General features: G+C 35.5%; 1 protein-coding gene across 1 annotated transcript; it reads right to left on the bottom strand.

The window, feature by feature from the left end:
* Positions 1-11,477: 11,477 nt before the first annotated feature.
* Positions 11,478-14,568, bottom strand: LOC149839594 (uncharacterized protein At4g08330, chloroplastic). The gene is made up of 2 exons (XM_090004180.1): positions 14,131-14,568; positions 11,478-12,383 (listed from the first exon to the last, which is right to left on the bottom strand). Exons 1-2 carry the CDS (start codon positions 14,202-14,204, stop codon positions 11,996-11,998), a joined length of 462 nt encoding a protein of 153 aa, XP_089860306.1. The 5' UTR covers positions 14,205-14,568; the 3' UTR covers positions 11,478-11,995.
* Between the last annotated feature and the right edge of the window lie 9,278 nt (positions 14,569-23,846).

Below are 23,846 nucleotides of genomic sequence, written 5' to 3'. Positions count from 1 at the left end.
CTAAAAAGATAACGCTTTATACTAACAAAGAAATAATTATGCAACGATCATTACTTAAGAAAGCTAACGATTACAACGATTTACATGTGATAATAATTTGTACTAAGAAATACAAAATCTTGCAACGATTATTACTTAAGAATGCTAATAATTACAACAATTTACACTAATGAAAGTTAAATGCTAAAGCGATAACGATTTGTATTAAGGAATACAAAATTTTGCAACGATCATTACTTAAGAATGCTAACGATTATAATGATTTACACTAATGAAAGTTAAATGCTAAAGCGATAATGATTTGTACTAAAAATACAAAATCTTGCAACGATCATTACTTAAGAATGTTAAACATTAGAACGATTTGTACTAACGAAGTGAAAATCCTGCAGCGATGATTACATAAGAATGTTAAATATTTCAATGATTTATACTAATGAATGATAAATGCTAAAATGATTATAAACGATTTTAAACCATTTACCTCATTTAATTGCAGACCATCTAAAATGAACTTAGCAATATCTTGCTTTACATTTATTCTAGCCCACCAGTCGATCTTTGGAAAACCACAAATCGCAAGGTCACACTGAGGATGCAAGACGACAATATGCTCCCACAACCAGGCCTACAAAATCATATATATTAATAAGACTATAACCTTCAACTATCTTAGTATACAACTACAAAATATGTAATAAATAATTACCCTGACAAATGGCCAAAACCCTACGACAGCTTTTATACCATTACTCGCATAATAAAGTTGACTATACAAATGTGCGAGCATAGCAACACCCCATGCATAGTTGTCGACTTTATCTAAGTCTTTCAAGAATTGCAGCCACATGTAACTTATTCTCGAACCAGACAAATCAGAAAATAAAGGTCCAAAAAAATAAAGAAGTTGCGCAACTCTTGATCAGCCCTTTCAGATGCACATGTAGCGGACCGACCTTCCCATTTATTATGAAAAGAATAAACTTTCATCGATATGGAATTGCTTCCACCAGAAATACATTGCCTTCATTCCTCTATCGACATTCCTAGAAGGGCCATACACTTGTCCCTTGCGGTGTAGTTTGAATCCCGTAATAGGACAACACTTTCATGGCACTTAAGGCCTGTAATCTGCAACCACATCTTCTAGGGTCATGGTGATCTCAAAAGAATCAAACTAGAATGTGTTTGTCTTATTACCACTTATTTACCAGGTGGGTCTTGGTGTTACAGCACGTTTCAAAAGAATGTTGGTCCAAAAGACCGCTGAAGTGCATATTTCACAATCGATTCTTCTAATATTCACTCAGTTGTTCATACCACGATAGAACTACATGCCACAAACACCGCCCTCTGAGTTTTTCACCTGGTTCTTTAATTCTCTTGTGACCTCCCTATAACACAAAATAACACATTATTCATATCAAATCAAAATTAGTCCTACTTGTACTTCTACACATCGTTGTACACAGTAATCGTTATAAATAATAATCGTTGCACACTCGCTATACATAATAACCGCTATCACAGTAATCACTATACATAATTATACCTATAACAGTAAATCGTTCACAGTAATCGCTATCATTGTAAATCGTTTATAGTAATCGCTATCATAATAATCGCTATACATAATCATACCTATAACAGTAAATCGTTCACAGTAATCGCTAGACATAGTAATCGATATCACAGTAAATCATTTATAGTAATCGTTATCACAGTAATCGCTATACATAGTCATCGCTATCACATTAATCGCTATATATAGCAATAACTCTCACAATAAATTATGACAGACATGATCAATTTATGTACCTTTGTCACACTTTTCTCCTCTTCATCCCCTCTCTCCATCCTCTGACTTTCTTCTTCCTTCCTTCGCTCCTTTGACTCCCTATTACTTCCTTCCTTTCCATTTTTTTGTCTTCATCCTCCTGCTTTTTTTTTTCTTTCCTTCTCTTCATCCTCCTGTTTCTTCCTTTCTTTTTCCTTCTCTTCCTCCTCCTCCTTTTTTTTTCCTTTCTTTCTCTTCCTCCTGCTTTTTCCTTTCCCTTTCCTTCACTTCCTCCTCCTGCTTTTTCCTTTCTCTTTCCTTATCTTCCTCGTCCTCCTTTTCCTTCCTTTGCCTTTCCTTCTTTTCCTCATCCTCCTTCTCCTTCCTTTGCCTTTCTTTCTCTTCCTCATCCTCCTTCTCCTTCCTTCGCCTTTCCTTCTCTTCCTCATCTTGATGCTTCTTCTTTTGCCTTTCCTCTTTCATCTTCATCATTTGCCTTTTATTCTCTTCTTCTTCATCTTCCTTCTTCTTCTTCAATTGTCTTTCCTTCTATTTCTTCTTCTCCTTATTCTTTCTTTGTTTTTTCCTCTCTTCCTCCTCATTCTTCCTTTACCTTTCCCTCTCCTCCTCATTCTTCATTTGCCTTTGTTTTTCATTCTCCTCCTTCTTTCTTTGTTTTTTCTTCTCTTCGTCATCCTTATTCTTCATCTTTAGTTCTTCTTCATGCTTCCTTTGATCTTCAGCCTCAATATCTGATGGATATTGCTCCGCATAATACAATTTCAACGCTTTGCTCATTTCTTTATCATTCTTAATCTTCATTATATTTTGGTACCTTTCATAATGCTCATATAGATGAGACTGACGGATCATTTCAGTAAGTCTCATGAAATCCAACAACAGAAAATTTCTTGTCTGACAAGTTTTAGACATTGCTAACCTACACAACACATAAATTTAACTGCATCATTATATGTTATAACTGCCTCCCCAAGTATATAATATCACAAATTATCTCATTCGTTAAACAATCACCGACATTACAAATCGTCACAATATTTAGCTTCATAAGTAAACATCGCTGTAAGATTTAGCAAACTTAAGTACAAATCGAGGTAACTTCATAAATACACATCGCTACTACTTTAAATGTATAAATCGTTGTTGCTTTAAACTTATAAATCGTTGTAGAAATCACAACCTTCATAAGTACATATTGTTGTAACATTTGGGCTTCATACGTAAACATTGTTGTACGATTTATCAAACTTAAGTACAAATCATGGTAATTTTATTAAATCATTATTATTTCAAGCGTATAAATCATTGCTGCTTTAAGCGTATAAATCATTGTTGCTTCATAAGAACAAATCGTGCTAACTATTTTTTGACGCCCATAAGGTGGATAGGTACAAATCGATTTGTTTTAGTATGAAAATAGGTGTTATTTAGAATGAATAATAAAACCAGTTGTAAGATTTAACATTCAGATTTATAAATCAATTTATTTGCGTAACGAAACCTTACACGAAACTCACCGAAACGATGAGTTTTGGTCATCTGATAGTAGAGGAGAAACACCCAGAAGGTAGATGCAACCGATGGTGGCAACGATGTTGTCACTGTGTAGTCGACGACAAATGATGTTTCTGCGATAGTAGACGGCGACAAAGGGTGCACTGGCGACAGCAAACGATGGCAAAGGGTGTTTCAATGAAAGCAGACGTCAATAAAGGAGGGTTCGGAGGCAGCAGACGATGACAAATAGTGCATCGTCAAAGAGAACTCCTGTTACAGCAGATGCTGCAAAAGTTTACTGCTTAAGGCGAAAACGAAATGTTTGAACTTTGAATAATTAACATCATTCTCGAACCGACGTTTCACTTTTTTGATGAAGGATCTCAAACCATTGTTTCACTTTTTTAGATAAAAGACATTTTTATCCTTTTTTTTAACCATCGTTTTTTTGGCAAAAATAGCTAAAAAAGATACTTAAGTGCTCACAATTGCACCGGACTAGGATGCTAAGTGATGCCGACACACGCAAAAATACGAACCCCACGAGCTTACATACCCGGCGCTCATTCGGACCCGAACAAGCACTGTAGCAAACAGTGCGTCTTCGGGGGGCGGGGGGGACACAGAACCTGCTTCGCTCAAATCTGCAAAGCAAAGGAACGGAAGGCGGTCTCGTGAAACTCAGCCGACGACGGGTGGTTCAGTAGCATACGAAGAAGGTGAAAGGGCATTTTTTACCTCTCCCCCTTCTCTTTCTCTTCGGTCACCGGTGTGCGCACCACCAGCGAGCGTGCATCAGACGGTCACCACTAGTGAGAGCCAGTCCCTCCGGCGGGATGCCCCCACCGGCGAGGGTGCATCGTTCCCTACCCAAGCGGGTGGGACTCCACCCGGGCTCATCGTCGTCCCTCCCCATTCTCTTGTCCACGGTTTTCGGCAGGCTAGGACCCAGACGCCGGCGATAGCACGTCCGGCGATCATCCGCCGGACGTGGCCCACCGGCGGAGGTCTGACCCCCCGTCGCCTCTCCCCACTGCCGGCGATGGGACTGGGTTCATCGCCCAACCCACCGCGGGTTGGGTGAGGGAGCCCACAGTGGGAGTCCCCACCGTCAGCCATCCGTCGTTCGGCAGGCTTTCGCCAGACGTGGCAGGCCAGCAGGGGCAGCCCACCGGCGGACGAGCTACCACGGATGGTGAACTGTGGTTCACCGTTCCTCCAGTTTTCACCCAAAAAGGAGGCAACATGGTGGGGGTCCACGGTGACGGCAAGCCGCAGTCCCGCGGGTTTCCGCCAGATGGACAGCCACCCACGACCACCTTCCCGACGGTGCCCGGCCTGGTTCAGGAACCCCTCTCATGGGCTCTTGGCTCAGTTAGGGCACCCCGTGAACCGGTGCTTAGCAGAACCAGTTTTCAAAATCGGTTCGGATTAGGAATCGGGTTTTTTGCCCGGTTCTAACACTCTGAATCCGATTTAGGGTGTTTTGGGTCTGGATCTAGGCTGGTTTCCACCGGTTTTGGCCCCTAACGTCCCAGTTCTGGGTACTGATCTGGTTTAAGGTGTCTGACGTTCGGACTGGATCCAGTCCCTTAGTTTTGGTCTGAATCCTCTTATCCAAATCCAAACTAGACCTAATCGGACCTGGATGAAGCTCCAATTGTAATTCATAGTGGGTCAAGACCAAACCTATACATATTTTGGGGTTGGATCGGGTTAAATTAGACCTATACTCCTCAAGACCTGATCCAATATCCGACCCAACTTATTTTGGGTTTGATGATTCAATATTCCCTTGATCTGGTCATGATCCAACCGTTCCTTACCAAACTCGATATCTTGGCTACCCAAACCTGAATCAGATCCATAAACCAAACCTCACCCAATCCCAAAACCAACTTATCCAACACTAAACTTATGTTGAAAACTTATCCTATCCACTTGACCCAAGACCCATCCAAGCCTACTTAGATACATTTAAGATATATTTGGGTCTATTTGATTTTAAGTGGACTTATATGCCTCTTAAATTGGATCACAATACTTTATTCCATGTCTTATATGATGATCTTTTTGTTTCTCTGCTACACCAATCACTCATTGATCGGATCATCATTTATCACTTGCTTGGGTATTATTTGGATTTGATCTCCTCACTGTGTCTTTCAAAAGTTGCAACAGTATGTTTTTCTTATGGGTAAAACGAAATTGGAGGAAGTGGAAGAGAGATTTAGATTTGAGGGCAAGTCTTCTTTAACCTAGGGAGAATGATACAGGAGGCAGACTAATACATGTCCAGATTCACTTCTTTTATTGGATCATTTGAGATCCATTTTATTTTAGGTTGGGTATTTTTTTATTTTCAGATCATTGTATATTGAATCTTTGTGCTTGATCTATATTTTAATTAAGATAAGTTTTATCTTTTTAAGAGTTTATCAAATTAGGTAGTTTACTTGGACCAGAGCCCTACCTAAAAGAGACACTTCAGAGATAATTAGTATAGTTTTCTCATAAAATTGAGCCCTCTCAATTTACATCACCTTTGCCCCTTATGAGATTTTGGTAAAAGGCGGTTCACATATTTTGAAGACATTTGCAATTGCAAACATGATTTCTGGTACAAATTTATTGGTAAATCTGATTCTTGAACTTGGGCATTTCCTGGGTGTATCATCATGCCGGATGCCTGTCAGTTGCCATCTGTTTCCTATGTGCAAACAGAACCGATCGTCATTCAGATTGATAAACTTGATTTGGTGCTTGAGGAAAATTCTGATGTTGAACCTGACAAGGCTTCTGTCAGGTGATCTCTTCCAATTCTTTCTTGGAGATGTTCCCAGCACATGATATTTATTTGATTTTTTTTATTCTTTATAAAGTATGGGAACTTTATGTAGTCATTTGCTATATTTATTTACAGTTCCCAATCGCCCCCAAGTTCTGCAAGCAGTGGCTACGGCTTTGCAGAGAAATACATTTTGTTCGTCATATTTGATGTGTTCTCTTTCATCTTTTAATAATTTATTGAATTAGTTGTGCCCTTTCTTTTTTTTTTTGGAGAAAATATTGGCTTTGTATGAGTTGTGAATTGATATTCATGAGATTAGCAAGAGCAAGAAAATCTTCATCTCATTAATCGAATAGTTATCTAGCTCCTGCAGTCATTTCCAGCCGTTGATTGATTTCATTTGAAGTTAAAATTTCAGATTCCATTACTGATTTATTACTTTATTCTCTGTCGCAAATGAAGTGCAGTGCATATAGATTAACCACTATATCAGTAAGACCATTCCTCTAAAATCCTTCTTGGAGGTCTATTAATTTGTGATTTTTTTGTTAAGTCAATATTTTTTTATTTATTTTGTGACAGTTTTTTCTAATAACCCATTTTTAAAGAATTTGTCATTTCTTGAAACCTGACAAAACATGACATTTTGAAAATCTCATGAGAAATTCAGCTGAGAAATTGTGTTGATTAACTTTTGATGCCTTGGTGTTACTGAATAATTAACTTTTGATGCCTTGGTGTTACTGAATACCTGTGGGGATTTTACCCTTGAGTTTAATTGCTTTCATGATGATGATTCTATCAAAGTTTGTAGATTAAGTGAAATAGCTATTAAGTTTTGTTATAAGTTTTCACTTTTTGTTGTTTTAAATGAATTCATCATGCTAGTGCTAATGGGCTTCATTTGTGCTAGCCTTAAGTTTTCCCAAATATATAGTATTTAGTCAAGATGATTATATGTTTGATTACAGTTTGTTCTAGAATGAATCTATATTTGATTGAATATAACTTGGTCCGATCACATCCTTCCCTAGTTTCAATCGGTTCTGACTCATGAAAAATATGTTGTATGATATATCAGCTTTGTTCCATATGCTACCATGAATGCCCGAATTATCATGGCAGTGCTTTCCTTTTTTCCTTAAGAGACGAGAGATAGAGAGAGACAAGAAAGTGAGAGGACGCATGCAAATCATGCATGATTTTTTTTCGGAAAATAACCGTATTGTACAACAAAAATGATGCATTTCTCGAAAAACCTTATAATTTTAAAAAATCTTCAATGTCCAAAATCGCAAATGTTTAGCTTTAAAATAACCATTTTAACCTTTGCACAATGAACCTTACGAGGTTCGCGTGATATATCAGCCCGTTTATTGACTACCGCAAACACTCACTTAAACGAAGATTCATATATGTTTCTTTGCGAAGTTTGCATAACTAAATTTGCAAACTTCTTGTAACTCAAACTTGTAGAAGTTTCCAAATATTCTACTAAATTCACGTGACTAAATATTAAACCCAAAATCGCAAATACCTTAGTAAAATTGCATATTTGATACTAAAGTCATGAAAAATCATGCGAACATCCTTTCTCTTTTCTTTAATCGTCACTTAAATGTATGTTTGCACTTATTTTTTGTGGTCTTTACAAAGTGAACAAAAATAAGTTTTGTGAACCTCCTTATGATAGTCTTTTGTAATACTTGCAAATTTTTTGACAAATATTAAATAAATAACAATGTATTTTCATATCTCAGAATTTGGGTTGAATTACAATTTGAATTAGAATTTAATTTGAATGTGAATCTCAAATTAATTTGGATGTCAATTTGATTTGAATTTCATTTGGGATTTAATTTCAATTTGGAGTTGAATTTCATTTGAGATTTAATTTCAATTTGAGTTGAATTTCATTTGAGTTTTAATTTCAATTTGATTTGAATTTCATTTAAAATTTAGTTTCAATTTGGAGTGAATTTTGTTTGTGATATAATTCCAATTTGAATTTGGATTTGGATTTGAATCTAACGTTAATTTGAATTTTATATTAATTTGATTTTAGACTTGAATCTAACATGAATTTGAATTTGGCATTAATTTGAATTTAAATTTAATTAAATATAAATTTGGATTTAATTGAATGTGAATTTGAATTTGAAACTTAATTGGATTTGAATTTGGATATGAAATTTAATTGAATTTGAATTTGGATATGAAATTTAATTGGATTTGTATTTGGATTGAGTATGTATCTAAATAAAATTTGGACTTTGTTTAGAAATTTAATTTTGATTAAATTCTATTTTGAACCTAATTATGATAGAATTTTTAGCTAATTTAATTAAGTAAAATGGATCTCATAGGGTGGGATGCTCTCCCCCCCATGTGGGCCCCTCCTAACCTTCCAACTTGTTCTACTTCAATTAAAGTCAAATTATTTTAAGAAGTTTTCAAATTCTATTAAAAGTCCTAATTGTCTAATGACCTACTAGTTACCTTAATCACGTAGGAGTCCTAAGTGGCTAGGATTCCTTTTTTAATAAACATTTAATGTAAATGGGATAACTAAAGAGGAAGTTTTCTTGTGGGAATGGGAAATCCTACAAGGAAACTATATATGAGGGAGGCTCTCCTCCCCTACCTCTCTCTCTCTCTCTCTCTCTCTCTCTCTTTTGAGGTTTGGAAGCTGGTTGTTACTGGTGTGAGTGCACATTGGAAGTGCATGTACGTTGGAGGAAGTTCAGTTAGTGCTCCTAGTTTTATTAAAACATTTTTCTCACCTATTTTTCTAAATTTGAGGTAGGTACACTCTAACATGGCGTGTATATTGAGATAAGATGTATATGCATATTGTGGTAGGATTCATAGATGCATATCAATGTCCATATATCAATCATGTAAATAAAGAAGGCTGATATGATATTGATTATGAAGGTTTTTGATAAACAAAAGTTTGTTTTCGAAAAAAGATCATTTTTGAGAAAATTCTCCTACGCATTTTCTATGCATTTTGTGGTTGTTTATGAATGTATGATAATGCATTCATTCTTAATACATAAAATCATGCATTTATGCATCCTTTGTTGGTTTACATTTCATGCTTATGATGTTTCAGGAACAAATAAGTCATGGTTCGAATCTTGCAGAAGTTGAAGTGAATCCCAAGACAATTCGGACCTTGATTTAGTCCAAAACATGTCAATTGGATCATTGATCCAATTCAAACATGTTAAGCAAATACAAAAACCCAAATCCAATTCTTAAAATTTGAGAAAACCTCTTTTGAAAAATGTCACCCTATTTTTGCATATTTCAAAATAGTAGGTCTCATTTTGAAAATTAGAAAAACTTAGGAACTTAATTTGTAAATTAGTGTAACCTAATTAGTAGTATAAATACTCACTTAGGGCTGGAGTGAAAGAGGTCTTTAACCCATTTCACACTAGCCCCTCTCTTCTCTCTTTTCCCCTTTGAATTTCATATTTTTCTCTCTTTTGCTTCTTTCTCTCTCTCTTCTTTCTTCCTTCTTCTTCTTCTTCTTCCTTTATTTTCATCAAGCAATGGAGGTATTCATGGAAGCTCAATCGAAAGAGGGCTGGATATCTACAACTAGTTGAAGACCATTCTTCTATACCCTCAATTGTCGGATTCTCAAGAAATTGGTGAATATTTCTTTACCTCTCTCCCTTTTTTATCTATTTTTTATCTATGCAAGGAATTGCGTGGATTTGTATTTGTAAGTTTCTTTTGATTTTTTATTTCTTTTAGTTGATTTCATTATTCTATAATTTTAATTTTTTTAATTTCTGTTTTTAATTTTGCAATTAGATCGTATAGATATTAGATCTTAGTCCACGAATCTCGAATTTGTCATCCTTTGATCTAATTCAATAGATCAAAGTGTGAAAATCAGAATTCTGAAAATTTATTTTTTGTTGATTTTCTGTAGTTTGTTCTTTTGATCATAAATCGAGTTTTCGGAATCCAAATCATGATCCGTAAATTAGATTTGATTCATGCTTGAGTCCTCTTGCTGTCTGCAAAAATTCAGCACGATCGAATTCCGATTGATGGGCCGTTCTGAGCTTTTTTCGACTATATATTCAGCATCTCTGTTTTTTGCAAGTTTTATTTCTTGCATTTTTTTAGTTTTTGATTTTGATATATCTGGAGCTTTCGAATTCCAAATCTAAATTCGTAAAATATATTGGATTCATGAATGAATCTAATTTTTCTGTGAAATTTTCATTCATTTTCAATCTGTTTTGCTAGACTGAATTGCCTAAATACCAGAAGCTGACAGAAAGTTTGACAGTAATTTTCAGAGTTTTGAAGTTGTTCATTTATTAATAAATCAAGTTCTACATTGAATTTTATAATTTTGTAAATTTGATTATCTTCATTTATGTTTTGAGAACATATCTGAAAATTTTGAGAAGGATCTCAATTCAATTACTATCTGATTCTGTCAAATTACAGAAGCCTGTTCTGATAGAAAATTTTGTAATAGATAGTGGCAAAATTAGAATTTCGTGTAGTAATTCAAATTAATGTAGATTTTGCATTTCATGTGTTTTTGTTTTTGTTTTTGTTTTTTTGCAAGAAATGATACCATTTGTTGATTCCACATTATTGAAGTGAAATGGATTTGAAGTTAAAGTGAAGAAGCAAATGCAAAGAAACTTTATTTTTTGTTTTTTAGCATTTCAATTCCTAGTTAATTAGGGCCTTTTTTTGTCACATTTAAGTTTTGTAATTAATTTCAATTTCAACATTATTTGAGGTTTTTAATAATCCTTTAATTCTCATTTTGTAATTACTTTTAATTAGTTTAATTTTTCTTTTTAAGGCAATAAACAAATTCGCTTTAAGTGGAATACGAAAATTTATCAACTCGTTCCTCAAGTTCGATCATGGTTCTCACTACTTGTGAAAGTTGAATTTTTAATGTTTAGTAACCAACTTTCATAAGTATTTTATTTTTGTTCTTGGATAGACTGTTCCAAAAATGTCAGGTTTTGGAATAGATTTTCATGATTTTTAGTTCTCAAACCGTAATAGGTCTGTGCACAAGAATTTTATTGTGTTCTTTATTATATAAACTAATACACATACAAATATTGGACACAAACATTAAATAATTTGAGAGAAATAAAATAACAAAATTGTGTAGTCATTACAGAATTTCTATCAAGATAGAAATTCTTTGATTGTAGAGGTCGTATCTCCTAATCCAATTCATTAAGCACATACATAATTTCATGTTTTTCATAAATAAAGCACTATAATCAAGCATCTTAGGATTTTAATTCAATATAAACACATCATATTCATGCAGGTATACCTCTAAGAATACGAGAATCACAGAGATCTAATTCATAATGGAAATCAAATGCAAAATCCCATGTATTTATATAAGAACATACGTTTTCTGAAAAAACAAATTTTGCACTTGCATACTTTGCATAATTTGGAACAGACATTGGCACCGATTAGAAAGAGGCAGGAAGGCGTTGCTGCACGATCCAATTACATCTTGAAACCCTCATAAAATTCGGTATGCATTCTCTCTCTAGAGTTCCGAACCTCCTGATATTTGGGCAAAATGCGCATTAAGCACTTTCACCAAGGGAGAAAAAAAAAGGAAGAGAAGATGAACGGGAGACATGAATCACACAAGATTGCACATACAATATCTATGGACAGTTCTTTTCTCCGTTCTTGGAGAAAGAAATATCTATAGAATCCATAGACGATTCCAGCCAGAATCGCAAGTCTTTATTAAAAGTATACGTACAGTACTGCATCACTCTTCACAAAACACTGAAGCTGGTGCTGTTCTGAGACCAAACTTCCATTGAATCCCCTCCAATATGGGTATTGACATCGCACGCATTGACCACATATCAAGGAATAAAAGGCAGGCTTGACTCATCAGAAGGTTGTAAAGCTCGAATTTTGATTCTGTACTTCCTGCACACAGTCAACCCAGTTCCTGAACTTGAATCCGACGCAGCAGATCCAAGTTGAGATATACTTTCTTCATAGGCATGACCAATCAAGTTCCCACACTTACGGCAGAGGAGCTTGGTTCTAGGCCGGAAGAGGCCCCAAGAGTGTTTAGTCAAGAAATATGGCAGGCATTTCAGCTCATCAATCTGAGTAAACTTGCTCTCATCAATATATAAGAATGATATGATACCCTTCCTTAGTGACTTTCCATATTTTGAATCTATGTTTGAAGTATTCCGGTTGGAGGATCTCAGGTTAAGTGCATATCCACAAGAACCACAACTGAATAACAGAGGATCTTTCAGTAAGCTCATTAAAATCCAAACTAAAAGAACCAGAGCTAAGAAACTGATTAAACAACAAAATTAATTTTAACATCAATAACAACTAGGATCATGTTATCTTTTTCTTTATCTTTATCACATTATAAAGATAAATTATCAACAAAGTTTCATTTTGATTAACAATACAACAACAACAAAATGATGATGGTTACAACTATGAATCTGCAAGAACAATATCAGTTATGTAGGTAGAACAGGCAACCACAAGTTACAAAAAGAGGTAGAAAGAAGTAGCTACTTTCTTAACCTCGACCTTATGAACAGCGAAAGACATCATGCCTATGTGATGGAACCCCATAGCCTTTCTAGCGTTCACTCATCCAATTACACTCAAAAACGATTATCACATCCCTTCTATGGAAACCATACTAATTAGAGCATCCATTTTCAGCTAGAAAGACTGAAAAAGGAAAACCATATTTTTGGCAAGTTTGCATCAACTTGTATGAACATGGCACCACACTGATTGCCATGGGAACATCATGATTTACAGTCACTGAACAAAATCACAAAGCTAAAGATAAAAGGAAAAAAGGAAATTCAGTAGACCCAGTGCAAACGAAGCAACAATTCCTTCTTAGAGAAACTTTAGTATAGGTTATGCATATTGTGCAGAAAAAAATTTCAAATGTCGAATCTCCAACTTGTCTAGGAGAGACAATAACAGCAAAACCAAAGCATGATAGACAATGACAACAAAACCAATGCGTGATTCTTTCATTCTAAGTGAACTCTCCTACTTAGACATAAACAGTAGGCAGTTGTTCATGGATGCAGTTATGCCTCATGACTCCAATCCACTGATTGGAAACGCTAAAATATGAATTAGTTTGAACCAAAATTACACGGCGCTGTTCACGAACTCCAATTCTTGCCTGGTACTGTAAGAAACTCTTAATAAGTTACAACTATGTCAACAAATCAGTTGCCCTTCCCGTGTTTAATCCTATAAACTTGAATTGATAGAAAGAAATTAGCACCCGAATTTTCTAAAGAAATCCATTGCAGACTATCAACCAATTCAAGAAACACCAGCGCCCTAACTTAAGCGAGCAACTCAAAAAACTAATTCTATAGAAGCTATTAATTGAACTTGAATTTCCAAAGCCAAAACTGCAGAGTTGACGATAACAAAATAATAAAAAAAAAACTCCCAAACAATCAACCATAAAAGATCTCACCGATTAAATTCCCCAAATTTAGACACAATGGTCGCATGACTAAAATTCAGAAACGAAGATACGAAGATCTCCAATACCACCAACTAAACGAAAAAAAGAAAACAGATAAAAGCAACAACAACAAAAAGTTCTCCACAGGGCCAGATCAAGACGCCTAACTGAAATTCCCCTGCAAATTTCTAATGAAATTCAAGGGCCCCGTTCTTTCCATGGTTAATAAAACCCCAATTCTCCGGCAGTGTTCAGGTTTAATAAAACCCTAATTCCTCAGAATTTTATGTTCAATGAAAAAAAACCTTACAAAGTTCTATCTTGGTAACTAAACACAAAAGAAGACATAATGAAAACCGCGCAATAATAAAAGGATCAGGGTTTCCGTGAAATTCGTCATATTAAGAAAAGGAAAGAGAGAATCTAAACAAAAGAGGCACAAGAAAGAGAAAAGGAAAGAGAGAAACCCCCAGAAGGAGAGAGCAATAAGGAACAGCTTTTGGGAACACTGACCTGTAGGAGACATCCTTCTGCAGTACGCCACCGGAATCCTGATTTTCCGGCGGGTACTGATGATGGGCAATCATCACCTCTAGGGGGTTCAGGGAGAGACGTCAGAAGAAGGGAAATCTCTTTTCCGGTGAGATGTCCGACGGAGGAAGGCGTTTTCCGGGAAAGCGACGCGGCCTGGACCAGCGGAAGGTTTCCAAACGGTTAGGAGAACTAAGGTTATACGAACAATGACGATGATGGTGGCGGAGGTAGCGATGGCGATGGTGGCGATGACTCTGATCTGATGATTTCAATGGATGATGATGACGATGATATTGAGAGTTACCGGTTGATGCAGGTGAGGGAGCGTTGCCTGCCAGTGACCATGGCGTTGTTGCCGGTTCGTTGTACGCTCGAAGGTAATCTTGTTTTCCCCTTTCGACGAGAGAGAGGAACCGACATGCGTGAGGCCCACGTCTGACAACGTATTTACCAACCTTGGGCTGTAGCGAGACCAGCTTAGTATACAGCGCTTATCCGCATGTAGGAATTCTTTTCTTTTTCACCAGATATCTCTTTAGCCTCGTGGCAGCGGGATTCGAACTTAGGCCTTCAGTTTGGCACAGGACCCCACTTATCACATGGGATACCACCTCGGAAGCGAAAGAAAACCCCGGAAATGGCTCCTCTGCAAAAATTTTAGATTTTTAAAATAAATAAAAGAGGAATTTTGTGATATGTTTGATATGTAACTTTGATTAAATACCTTTTTTGGTTAATTAAAAAATTTATTATCAAAAATATTTTAGCATTTATTCAGTTATTAGATATTTAATCGAAGAATTTATGAGGTTTTTACAAGATATTTTATGTTTTAGATCAACCCAAATGGATTTGAGTAGGGTTTAAACCCATGTCATGGTTTAAACTAGACATAGAAGAGATTTAGATCCATTTGATACTTAAATGCCTCTTCCTCTCATGTAGAAAGTATTTTGGATCCATTTAGATATCTAAATGGATCTCACTAAGCTAAGTGGGTTTTAAATCCATTTAGAGGCCCAAATGGATCTTACTAAGAAAAGATATTTTGGATTCATTTGAAGACTCAAATGGATTCTACTAAAAAAATAAGATATTGAGTTTACTTGGAGATCAAATTGGATCTCACTAAATAAATAAGGTTTTGTAATGCCCCAGTTTTTTAAACCAAAATTTTAAGAAAATTTTTTTAACTTTTTTTTTATAATTTTCAAGAACACAACAAAAACTTTTTTTTAAATACGGTTCAAACCTCGGGCGGGTTACAGATACAACACACATACACATGTAAGACTATAATACCTCAATCAAACCATAGTTTGCATTAAAACGAATCAAATATTAGTCTTAACCATTATGAGAGCTTATAGGACTTAAACAAATCAAATAATAACAAAATGTATAAGTCCTCTCAAAAGCCTTAAAGAAGTATGACCCTCTTGGCACCACCCCAAACCTACTGTCATCATCTTTCAGCTTACTCATTACTTGAAATATTATAAGTAGAGACATAAGTTTACAACATGTAATCACCAAAACACGTGAACACAGATATTCTAATTATAGAAATAAGCATTAACACTTTTTCAGATATTATCTAAATCATACAACATAACATAACTAAACATAATTTACATTTATATTTACATAACTAATTATGCTTACATTCATAATTTCATAATAAACATGCTATAATGCATCATGCTAATGAAATAATAATTTATGCATAAATTGAAATATTTCAATGATTTTATTCTGAGTTCTTATGTTTTATTTTTTCTCTTGCCCGAAGGTACACTCTCGGGTTCCTAATTTCTATTCAACCAATCCAATGAGGGGTTTATTATGTTGTGTATTTTATTAACCTCATTGAATTGAAGAATCAACAACCTCACTCCGAGGTTCCACTGGAGCGGTTTGTGACTAAGAGAAACTCTCATTGGTCCAGCACAAAATCGATTTCTACTCTACAGAGATTTTAGACATACCACCTAGGACACATGGTAGTACGATCGAAGACTGGAGACTAGGAAGACATCATTGCCCTCCAAAAACTAATTAACGGTCAATCGATCGTGTGTACTCTCATTCTCTCCAAAGTGGTCTCTGGTCCAATGAACCTAATCTGAATGGTTCATGGGTGTTATTTAATTATTAGGCTCATCAATTAAATTACATATACTCATAACACAAACACCTGGGCTCACAAGCTCAATCTCTTGACTGAAGATTTCATAAACAAGTCTGTTTTGACTCATTCAAACACCCACATTTCACACCGTGAGCCCGACCTCCATGAGACAATTATGTGATTATGTGCATGGATATCTTTTCTTTACTTGGTGCACTAGAGGTACCCATAAGTTTCATCAAACCCAGGCTCACACCCAAGCCACATACATGCTCATATCATACATCATTATCACAATATCATATGCTAACATATATGCATAAAAGTTGCATATACATGCAATCATGATCATGCTTTAACAATCAAACATGCATAACAATTTACTTTACATCGATCATGCCTTATGATATACAATGTTCATTAACATGCATGGCATATGAAAGGTTATAAATTAAGAATAATAAATCAAATTTCAATATAAACATTCATAACCATGTTGCATAAAATAAAATATAATTAGGTATCCATACATGTCATATTGTGTAGTTCAGATCCCTGTTAACCCGATTTCAAAAAACCTACCAAAAATCACATGAACTGAATTTCACTCTCAAATTTTACTGGGATTGCACCCATATCTCAAGAATACAGTTCAAGAAACATAACTACAAAATTCTTTGTAATTAAATCAAGAAATTTTTTGGACTAAACCTTGTTTAGAAAAAAATATAAGACAGATCTTGTCGATTGCAGAAATTCATCACGGTTTAGAAATTTTCTCCAGACTTAAAAAAAAATATTTTGACAAAAACCTTTTTATAGGATCTTTTTATACATGTTATCTTTCACTCAGATTTTTCTCAATTTATTTTGATTAGTTTTGATTGGGTTTTTAGAACCATAAAAATCTCTGGTTGTAACAGTCCTGCTGATGGGACAGAAAACCTGTGCTCTGTTGCAATTGATGTTTCAGCCTCAAAACTGATTCAAACGGAACGAAACAAAATTTTAAATTCAAGCCCAGAATGTTTAGAATACTCTAGTATTTTTATTTTTATTTATTGACTTCATTTTTATAAAGATATTGATTTTTTTCTAAAATAAGTCTGGATAAAAAATGAGAACAAAGTAGCCAAGATTCAAACTCATGCAAGATCTATTAAGCAAGAACAATATTCAAAGTAAAAATTCATACAATCATGATTTTTTATGCTCCAAACATATTTACATCAGCACACAATACATCTTTAATCATATTCATGTTAATCTTGCTAAAACATTAAGATACATCATCTAAGAATCACAAAACCTTTATAGAATATCTCAAATATAATTTTATCTATACAAGAAACCCTAAACTACGTAAAATCATGGTTTCTTTATGCAATAACATGTTGTTTAATCATGTTAAACATAAAATAAGCCACCATATATGCTCAAATCAACTTTTTTTATCAAAAGCATCAAAGCCCTAAAAATATTTTTGCCAAAACCCTTTTCAAAACAGTTTTTCGCATACAAGGACATGGATTCAAGCATATATCACATTTTCAGAACTTATATTTCATCAATATAACCCAATATTAACATCTTAAACATGTTGAAACAAATAAGATCTAACAAATAACAAAAAACAAGTTTTTTCCAAATCGTTTTTCACATTGGAAGCCCGAAAATTGTCTTGTTTTGAAAATCATTGTTTTATTCCATGGTGATATGGATTCATCAAAACATGTTCTCTACATTGAAAATCAATCTTAGAGAGGTGTTTCATAGTTTGATCCTCATTGATTCAGATCTAAAAATTGTCTCACACATATTCCATGTGTTTTGAAGAATCTATGCATATGCGATTGATGTACCTACCTTAATTGAGTTCTCAAACGTAGATTGGTTTTCATCTCCTATCTTCAAACCTTAGAGGAGCTTCAATGGCTGTTGAAAAAAGCTCCAAGAAAGAAAAAGGAAAGAAGAGAAAGAAGAAGAATAGGATTAGGAAAGAAGAAGATAAGAGAGAGACTTTTCTATTTTTGTTTTCCTTTTTTTTATATTAGAAAATCCACCAAGAGGGGGCGTCCCCTCCTTAGAATCCTAAACCACTATTAACTCTAACATATGTTGATCCCTAAGAGTCTTATTCAAAAATATTCTAACTAAGTACTTAATTAAATAATTAATTAATTTAATTAACTAATAGTTTACCTTAATTAACTAATTAATTAACTTGATTAGTTATGGGGTCCACTAGAACAATGTTCCACCCTCTCTAGAGTTCTTTAGGGTTTTAAAGACCCTCCTAATGAGGTATCTAGAACCTGAAGTGGTTCCCACTTGGGTTCATATCCAAAATGATCCAAATCAAAAAACCTGGTCTAGATCCAAAACCCAATCTAAATCCAAAAGTTTAATTCAGATCCAATCCCCAATTGGGTTGGATATAGAAACCGAACAAAGAAATATAAAACCAAAATCAATTTAAAGATCCATATCTAAACATAAGATCCAAAACCACACCGGATCCAAACTCAAGTTTTGATGTGAATCTAACCCATCCAAGATCCATATAACCCTGAGTCATTCTTGAACCCCTGTGGGCAAATCTAACCACACCTGGCACCCTACTAGGCTAGGAGTGACCCCTCTGAGCCTCTACTGAAACCTGGTTTGAGTAAAAAACATAGCCTAGTCAACTTAGACTCTCGAACTTTGTCTGAATTTAAAACTGATTTTAACCTAAATTTAAAAGTTAAACTAAAGCAAAATCACAGGTGTTATAGTTTTCATATCTATTTAGAGACCCAAATCGATCTTACTTAAGAAAATCTTGATTTGGATTGGTTTGAGATCCAAATGGATCTCTCTAGTGTACTATGAAAGTTGCTTGGATCCACCTTAAGGCCCAAATGGATCCCGCTTGTTTGAATAGGATTTGGGTCCACTAGGGACCCAAATGAATCTAATTAAAACAATATATATATATATGAATATATATAATATTAGTAAGATTGTTTTGGATTTGATGAGACCCAAATGGGTCTCAACAAAATCCAAATCCAAGTTCATTAGTTTCCTCCTAAAACCAAAATGAATTAAAAACAAATTCTTGAAATGCAAACCTATTTTGTCTCCACCACTGCACTACCTTCTCCATTGCCACCTGAACCAGCCCAGCCACCTTCTTCGTGGATCAGCCAATGCACCCCTCTTTGTTGTTGCCTGAACCTCGTCACCACTCTCACCCATCGCCACCCTCACCTCCTGTAAACATGGCACCCCATGACACCCACTAGCAGTCAGGTGCTCTACAACCACCATCCAGACCACGATCCCGTTGTGCGCAGTCACCCAACCGCCATCATCCACTACATGTTCCCTTTTTCTAGTAGTCACAGTAGCAACACCAGTTGTTGATTTTTTCGACAACAACCATATGCCATCTGCCATCTCTTCTTCTTCTCCTTTGTTTTTTGGAGGGCCACCTACCAACCTCTTCTTTCATTTTTTTTCTGACAGGCTGACACCGCACTGCCCAACTGATGCCACCTCTTCTTTGAGCAAGCACGGTGGTCGGACGTCACCCTGCTGACCCACCGAAGTTCCTGACCCTTGGTTCAGTAGCACCCACTGAGCTGGCCCAACACTGCTAGGATCGCCTCCCTTGGTTCCTCTATTTTTCATGATAGATAAGAGGGCACCCGGCCCTCTAATGTTCTTTTTCTTGTTCTTCTTTGTTTTCAGCGAGAAGGCAACAAACACTGCCTGCCGCCCCTCCACTATCGCTCTTCATTTTCTTCTCTTTCTGCTTCCTTATCGAGCATGTCGCAACTAGGCTGAAACCAACCTAGTTAGCCTAGCCCAAGCCAGCAACGAGCGCAGCCACAGCACTACCCACGTTTCGCCTGCATCGCTGCCATCAAATCCTCTTATGGTGCTAGTCGTGTGCACCCCTGTGCTTGCGACATGGATTCCAAGACACATGCAAGTGTTTGCCCGCACTTAGACCATCGACGTATATGATCCATGACACGCCTATCAAGGAAAATCCTCAAGGGTATTGTTGGGATTTCTTTATTCCTTGCATGCATCACAAGGTAGGTTTATAGTAACTTACATGCATAGTTTTAGGTTATTTGAAATGCTTAGATTTCTGTGTTAAAAAGTTAAATATATATACATATATATAATTTTAGGTTATACAAGCAAAAATATGTATATGCGCAAAAAAATTTGAAACTTTTCATACACGAGTATTTCAAATATGTTTCAAATGAAAATACATATATGTTCATGTTTAGGAACATTTTCTGATGAGTATATTTTAGAATGTTATAAACAAATGTATGTATGTGGTTCATGCTTTTTAATATGCATATTTTTGAATTATTACAAAATCATATTTGTTTTATAGTCTATAAATGAATGAAAAAACAGATTTTGATGCATGAGTATAATATATATTTACGATACATATTATCATGCTCATGACATGATGTTTGATTAAATGCATATTGAATGATGTATGAATTGCATAATATCCATGATAAAGAATGTGTTATGCAATTATTGTTTTACAAAGGCTCGAGCTCAAATGGGTGGCTCCTGACCTTGTGCATGATCAACTGTACCAATATGTGTTATAGTGCCCCAAATGGGTGGCCAAGAACCTTACAAAGGTTTAATGTGAAAGCATATGTGCTTTAAATATGTTTAAACATGTATGTTAAGAAAATTGATAATGAAATACATGCATATGTGCTTACAATAAGAGGGTAAGTGATACTTCTGGCTTTGTGGGATATTAATAAGCATGAAAGGTTGCTTTTCTAGCCACAGAGATACAGAATAGCGGCCACCGATGTCACAGGGTGGTAGTGAGATTGTTTCAGCTGAAAATAATTATGATATATCAAGTTGGGGGTGGTGGGAGCTCTCTCGACAATGTCATCACACACCTAGAACTAGAAAAGATGAGCAAGGCTAAGGTAATAAGCTACCAATTGATTGAATGTACCCTCTGGGGCAAGCCTCTTATTCGAATATTGTCTGTGTAGTACCCGTAGAGTATCGTGAAAGAGAAACAAAAGTGTATTGTGCAAGCATGGTATGCATCATCTAAAAAAGCAAAACATAAATAAAAGAAATATAAGTTGTTCATGCTTATTGTGAACGCTACGCTTGCACAAGTAAGTCATGCATAAATTGAATGATCACACATGAGTATGGTTATTGCATATGGTATTAAACTGTTACGTTTCAGTTATTGACTGCACTGAAATTTATTTTTTTACATGAAAAAGAATGTCATTTCATGTATGCTTGTTTCCTATGCAAATATGTTATGTTACTGTATTCCTACTGGGGGCTTGTGGATATTGATTCCCTACAAATTACAGGCACTGAATGGTTGCAGGAGCGTAGCGGGAAGCTGTGGTGGTGTCGAGAGCCAGTCATCTTCATTTTTCAAGAACTGAAGTTTTGAGTATTTTTTTGTACTAATTTTGTAAAAACCTTATCATTAAATTTGGAATGAAAATACTTTGATTTTGGATCTGAATCATTTATAAGTGTTATTCTATCTTATTGTTATCAATCGAATCTATAACCCACCTGAGGTTTTCAACTAGAATCAAAATGGTCATTTTTCGCTGCTATACCAAAAAAATTACCTGTTTTCCAAGTTTTAAATCTTGGGGTGTTACAAAAAATCACCCACAAAATTCGTACAGCAAACCTTATTGCATGAATGAATATTAATAAATTAGATTTTATCTAATATCTAGTTCAAAATGATTCCTTACAGCAAACCTTACTTCATACTTACCAAACTATATTGTGGCTTTACATTTACATGCATGAAAACCTATCGGTCTAGAAAAAGAAGATGAATTGTATCTCATGACTTTCATCGTGACAATCTTAGAACCATTTGAGTTAAAGAGCTCAAAAGGATCAGATGAAGTTGGACCTAGCATCAAGTCAGAAATTAAAACTTTTGCTACTCACAGTCACACTCAGTGAGAAGATGACCTTGAGCAGAAAAAATGATCAACCATGATTATGAAGAATGAAAATCTCAATTAAGAACCCATTGGGCCCTAAGTCAAAGAGACAAATAATGGAAAGAGTTCCTAGACTAAGCTCTCGATGGACATCGCCATAAAATGCAATGGTGTGGATCACCAAGATTGTTTCCATTCGACCTCTATAGTCAAAGAAGATGGATCAAACCTAGTCAATCTGAAACCTACATTAATGACCTCTTCCCTAAAGAACCTTACCCTTGGGGTACAGATGTACCCGAAGATGATGATAGTTCAGAATAGGGAGATAAAAGTGATGATGAATTTAAAGGGCTCCCCTTTGAGCCCAATCCATTGTCCCATGAAGCCAGTATCTGGGGGCATCAATTAATCAGTCCTACGGACTAACCTGCTATATGGATACAACCTTCAAGATTAGAGCATAATATGATAAATGGGTCAAGAAACAAAGGATCCAGAAAGAATTGGAGCGGATAAAGGAGGAAAACAAGCAGATCCCCCTTCCTCATGATCAAAAAATTCATTGACTGAAGGGCAATGTCCTGAACCCATGGATCCCTATCTCGCTTATCTGGAGACCCAGGAATGGTGTTGGAAAATAGTCATTATTCAATAGATTTATTCATTAGAGAAAATTACCATGACCATTCGACTTAGGGTGGGTAGATTCAGACTACAAGACCTCTTCCAAATAGACAAAGATTTGATTCATGTTCTACCCAAAAGGTTTCAGAGGATTCACTGGAAGATAGAATTTGCTCACATTCTCTCTGAAGCACTTGGAGATATGGGTCTTAACTTCCTAGTGTTACAATTGACATCTTGGACTAGGCATGCAACTCTTCTATCAATGTCAGCTCCCTAGGAGAGTTTGAGCTTTTTCATGATACTCCACATGCTTCTTTGTTAGGAAAAGATTTTTTTAAAGTCAGTCTTACAATCTTAAAAAAAAAAATTGTGCTTTCCTCAAAGTTTGTGTATATATAAAATAAAAGTGGATGTATAAGCATAAACAGGGTATGATATCTATATTAGTATTCAGAGTGTATAAAAAAAATGAGAGAGATAATAAGAAGGAAAACTAGGTAGCTCATATGCCAGTCAGCTTGAGGTCGTAATAAGTCTGTCTGGGCAGTCACTTGACCCTCCTTAAAGTATGCGTCCAGTGCTCTTTGAGACTTCTCTACAGCCAACTCTTTCATAATTGACCTGAACTCAGGTATGATGCCCTAGGCCTCCTTAAGCTTAGTCTGCATCTGCTCTTAGGAGTCTGTCCGCTGAGACAATGCATCCTCTGGACTCTTAATTTGTGCCTCATACATCTCTCTCCTCTTATCAACAAAACAAAGTCAGAAGAAAGTCAACTCATAATTGCAAACCTTAAAAACAAAGGCAACAAAAGAAAAGTACATCGAACTCTCGTGAAGGTTGTCCAGGCTGTTTCTCCGTTGATGCTTGCTCTGGATGAAATACTGGTGGCTTGACCTCCAATTCTTTGTAGGAAAAGAAGTTAGTGCCACCCT

Source organism: Nuphar pumila, chromosome 4, assembly GCF_984573655.1.
Source record: "Nuphar pumila chromosome 4, dmNupPumi1.hap1.1, whole genome shotgun sequence".
Taxonomy (NCBI): Eukaryota; Viridiplantae; Streptophyta; class Magnoliopsida; order Nymphaeales; family Nymphaeaceae; genus Nuphar; species Nuphar pumila.
The sequence above is the reverse complement of the archived record's forward strand: the minus strand, read 5'-3'. Positions and strand labels throughout refer to the sequence as shown.

What these genes read in the sequence shown, in the direction of transcription:
- LOC149839594 (XM_090004180.1), bottom strand. Translation starts at nt 14,204, where the DNA reads ATGATTGCCCATCATCAGTACCCGCCGGAAAATCAGGATTCCGGTGGC. An exon ending in CAGAAGGATGTCTCCTACAG is followed by an intron (nt 12,384 to 14,130) that starts GTCAGTGTTCCC and finishes TCTGTTATTCAG; the next exon opens with TTGTGGTTCTTGTGGATATG.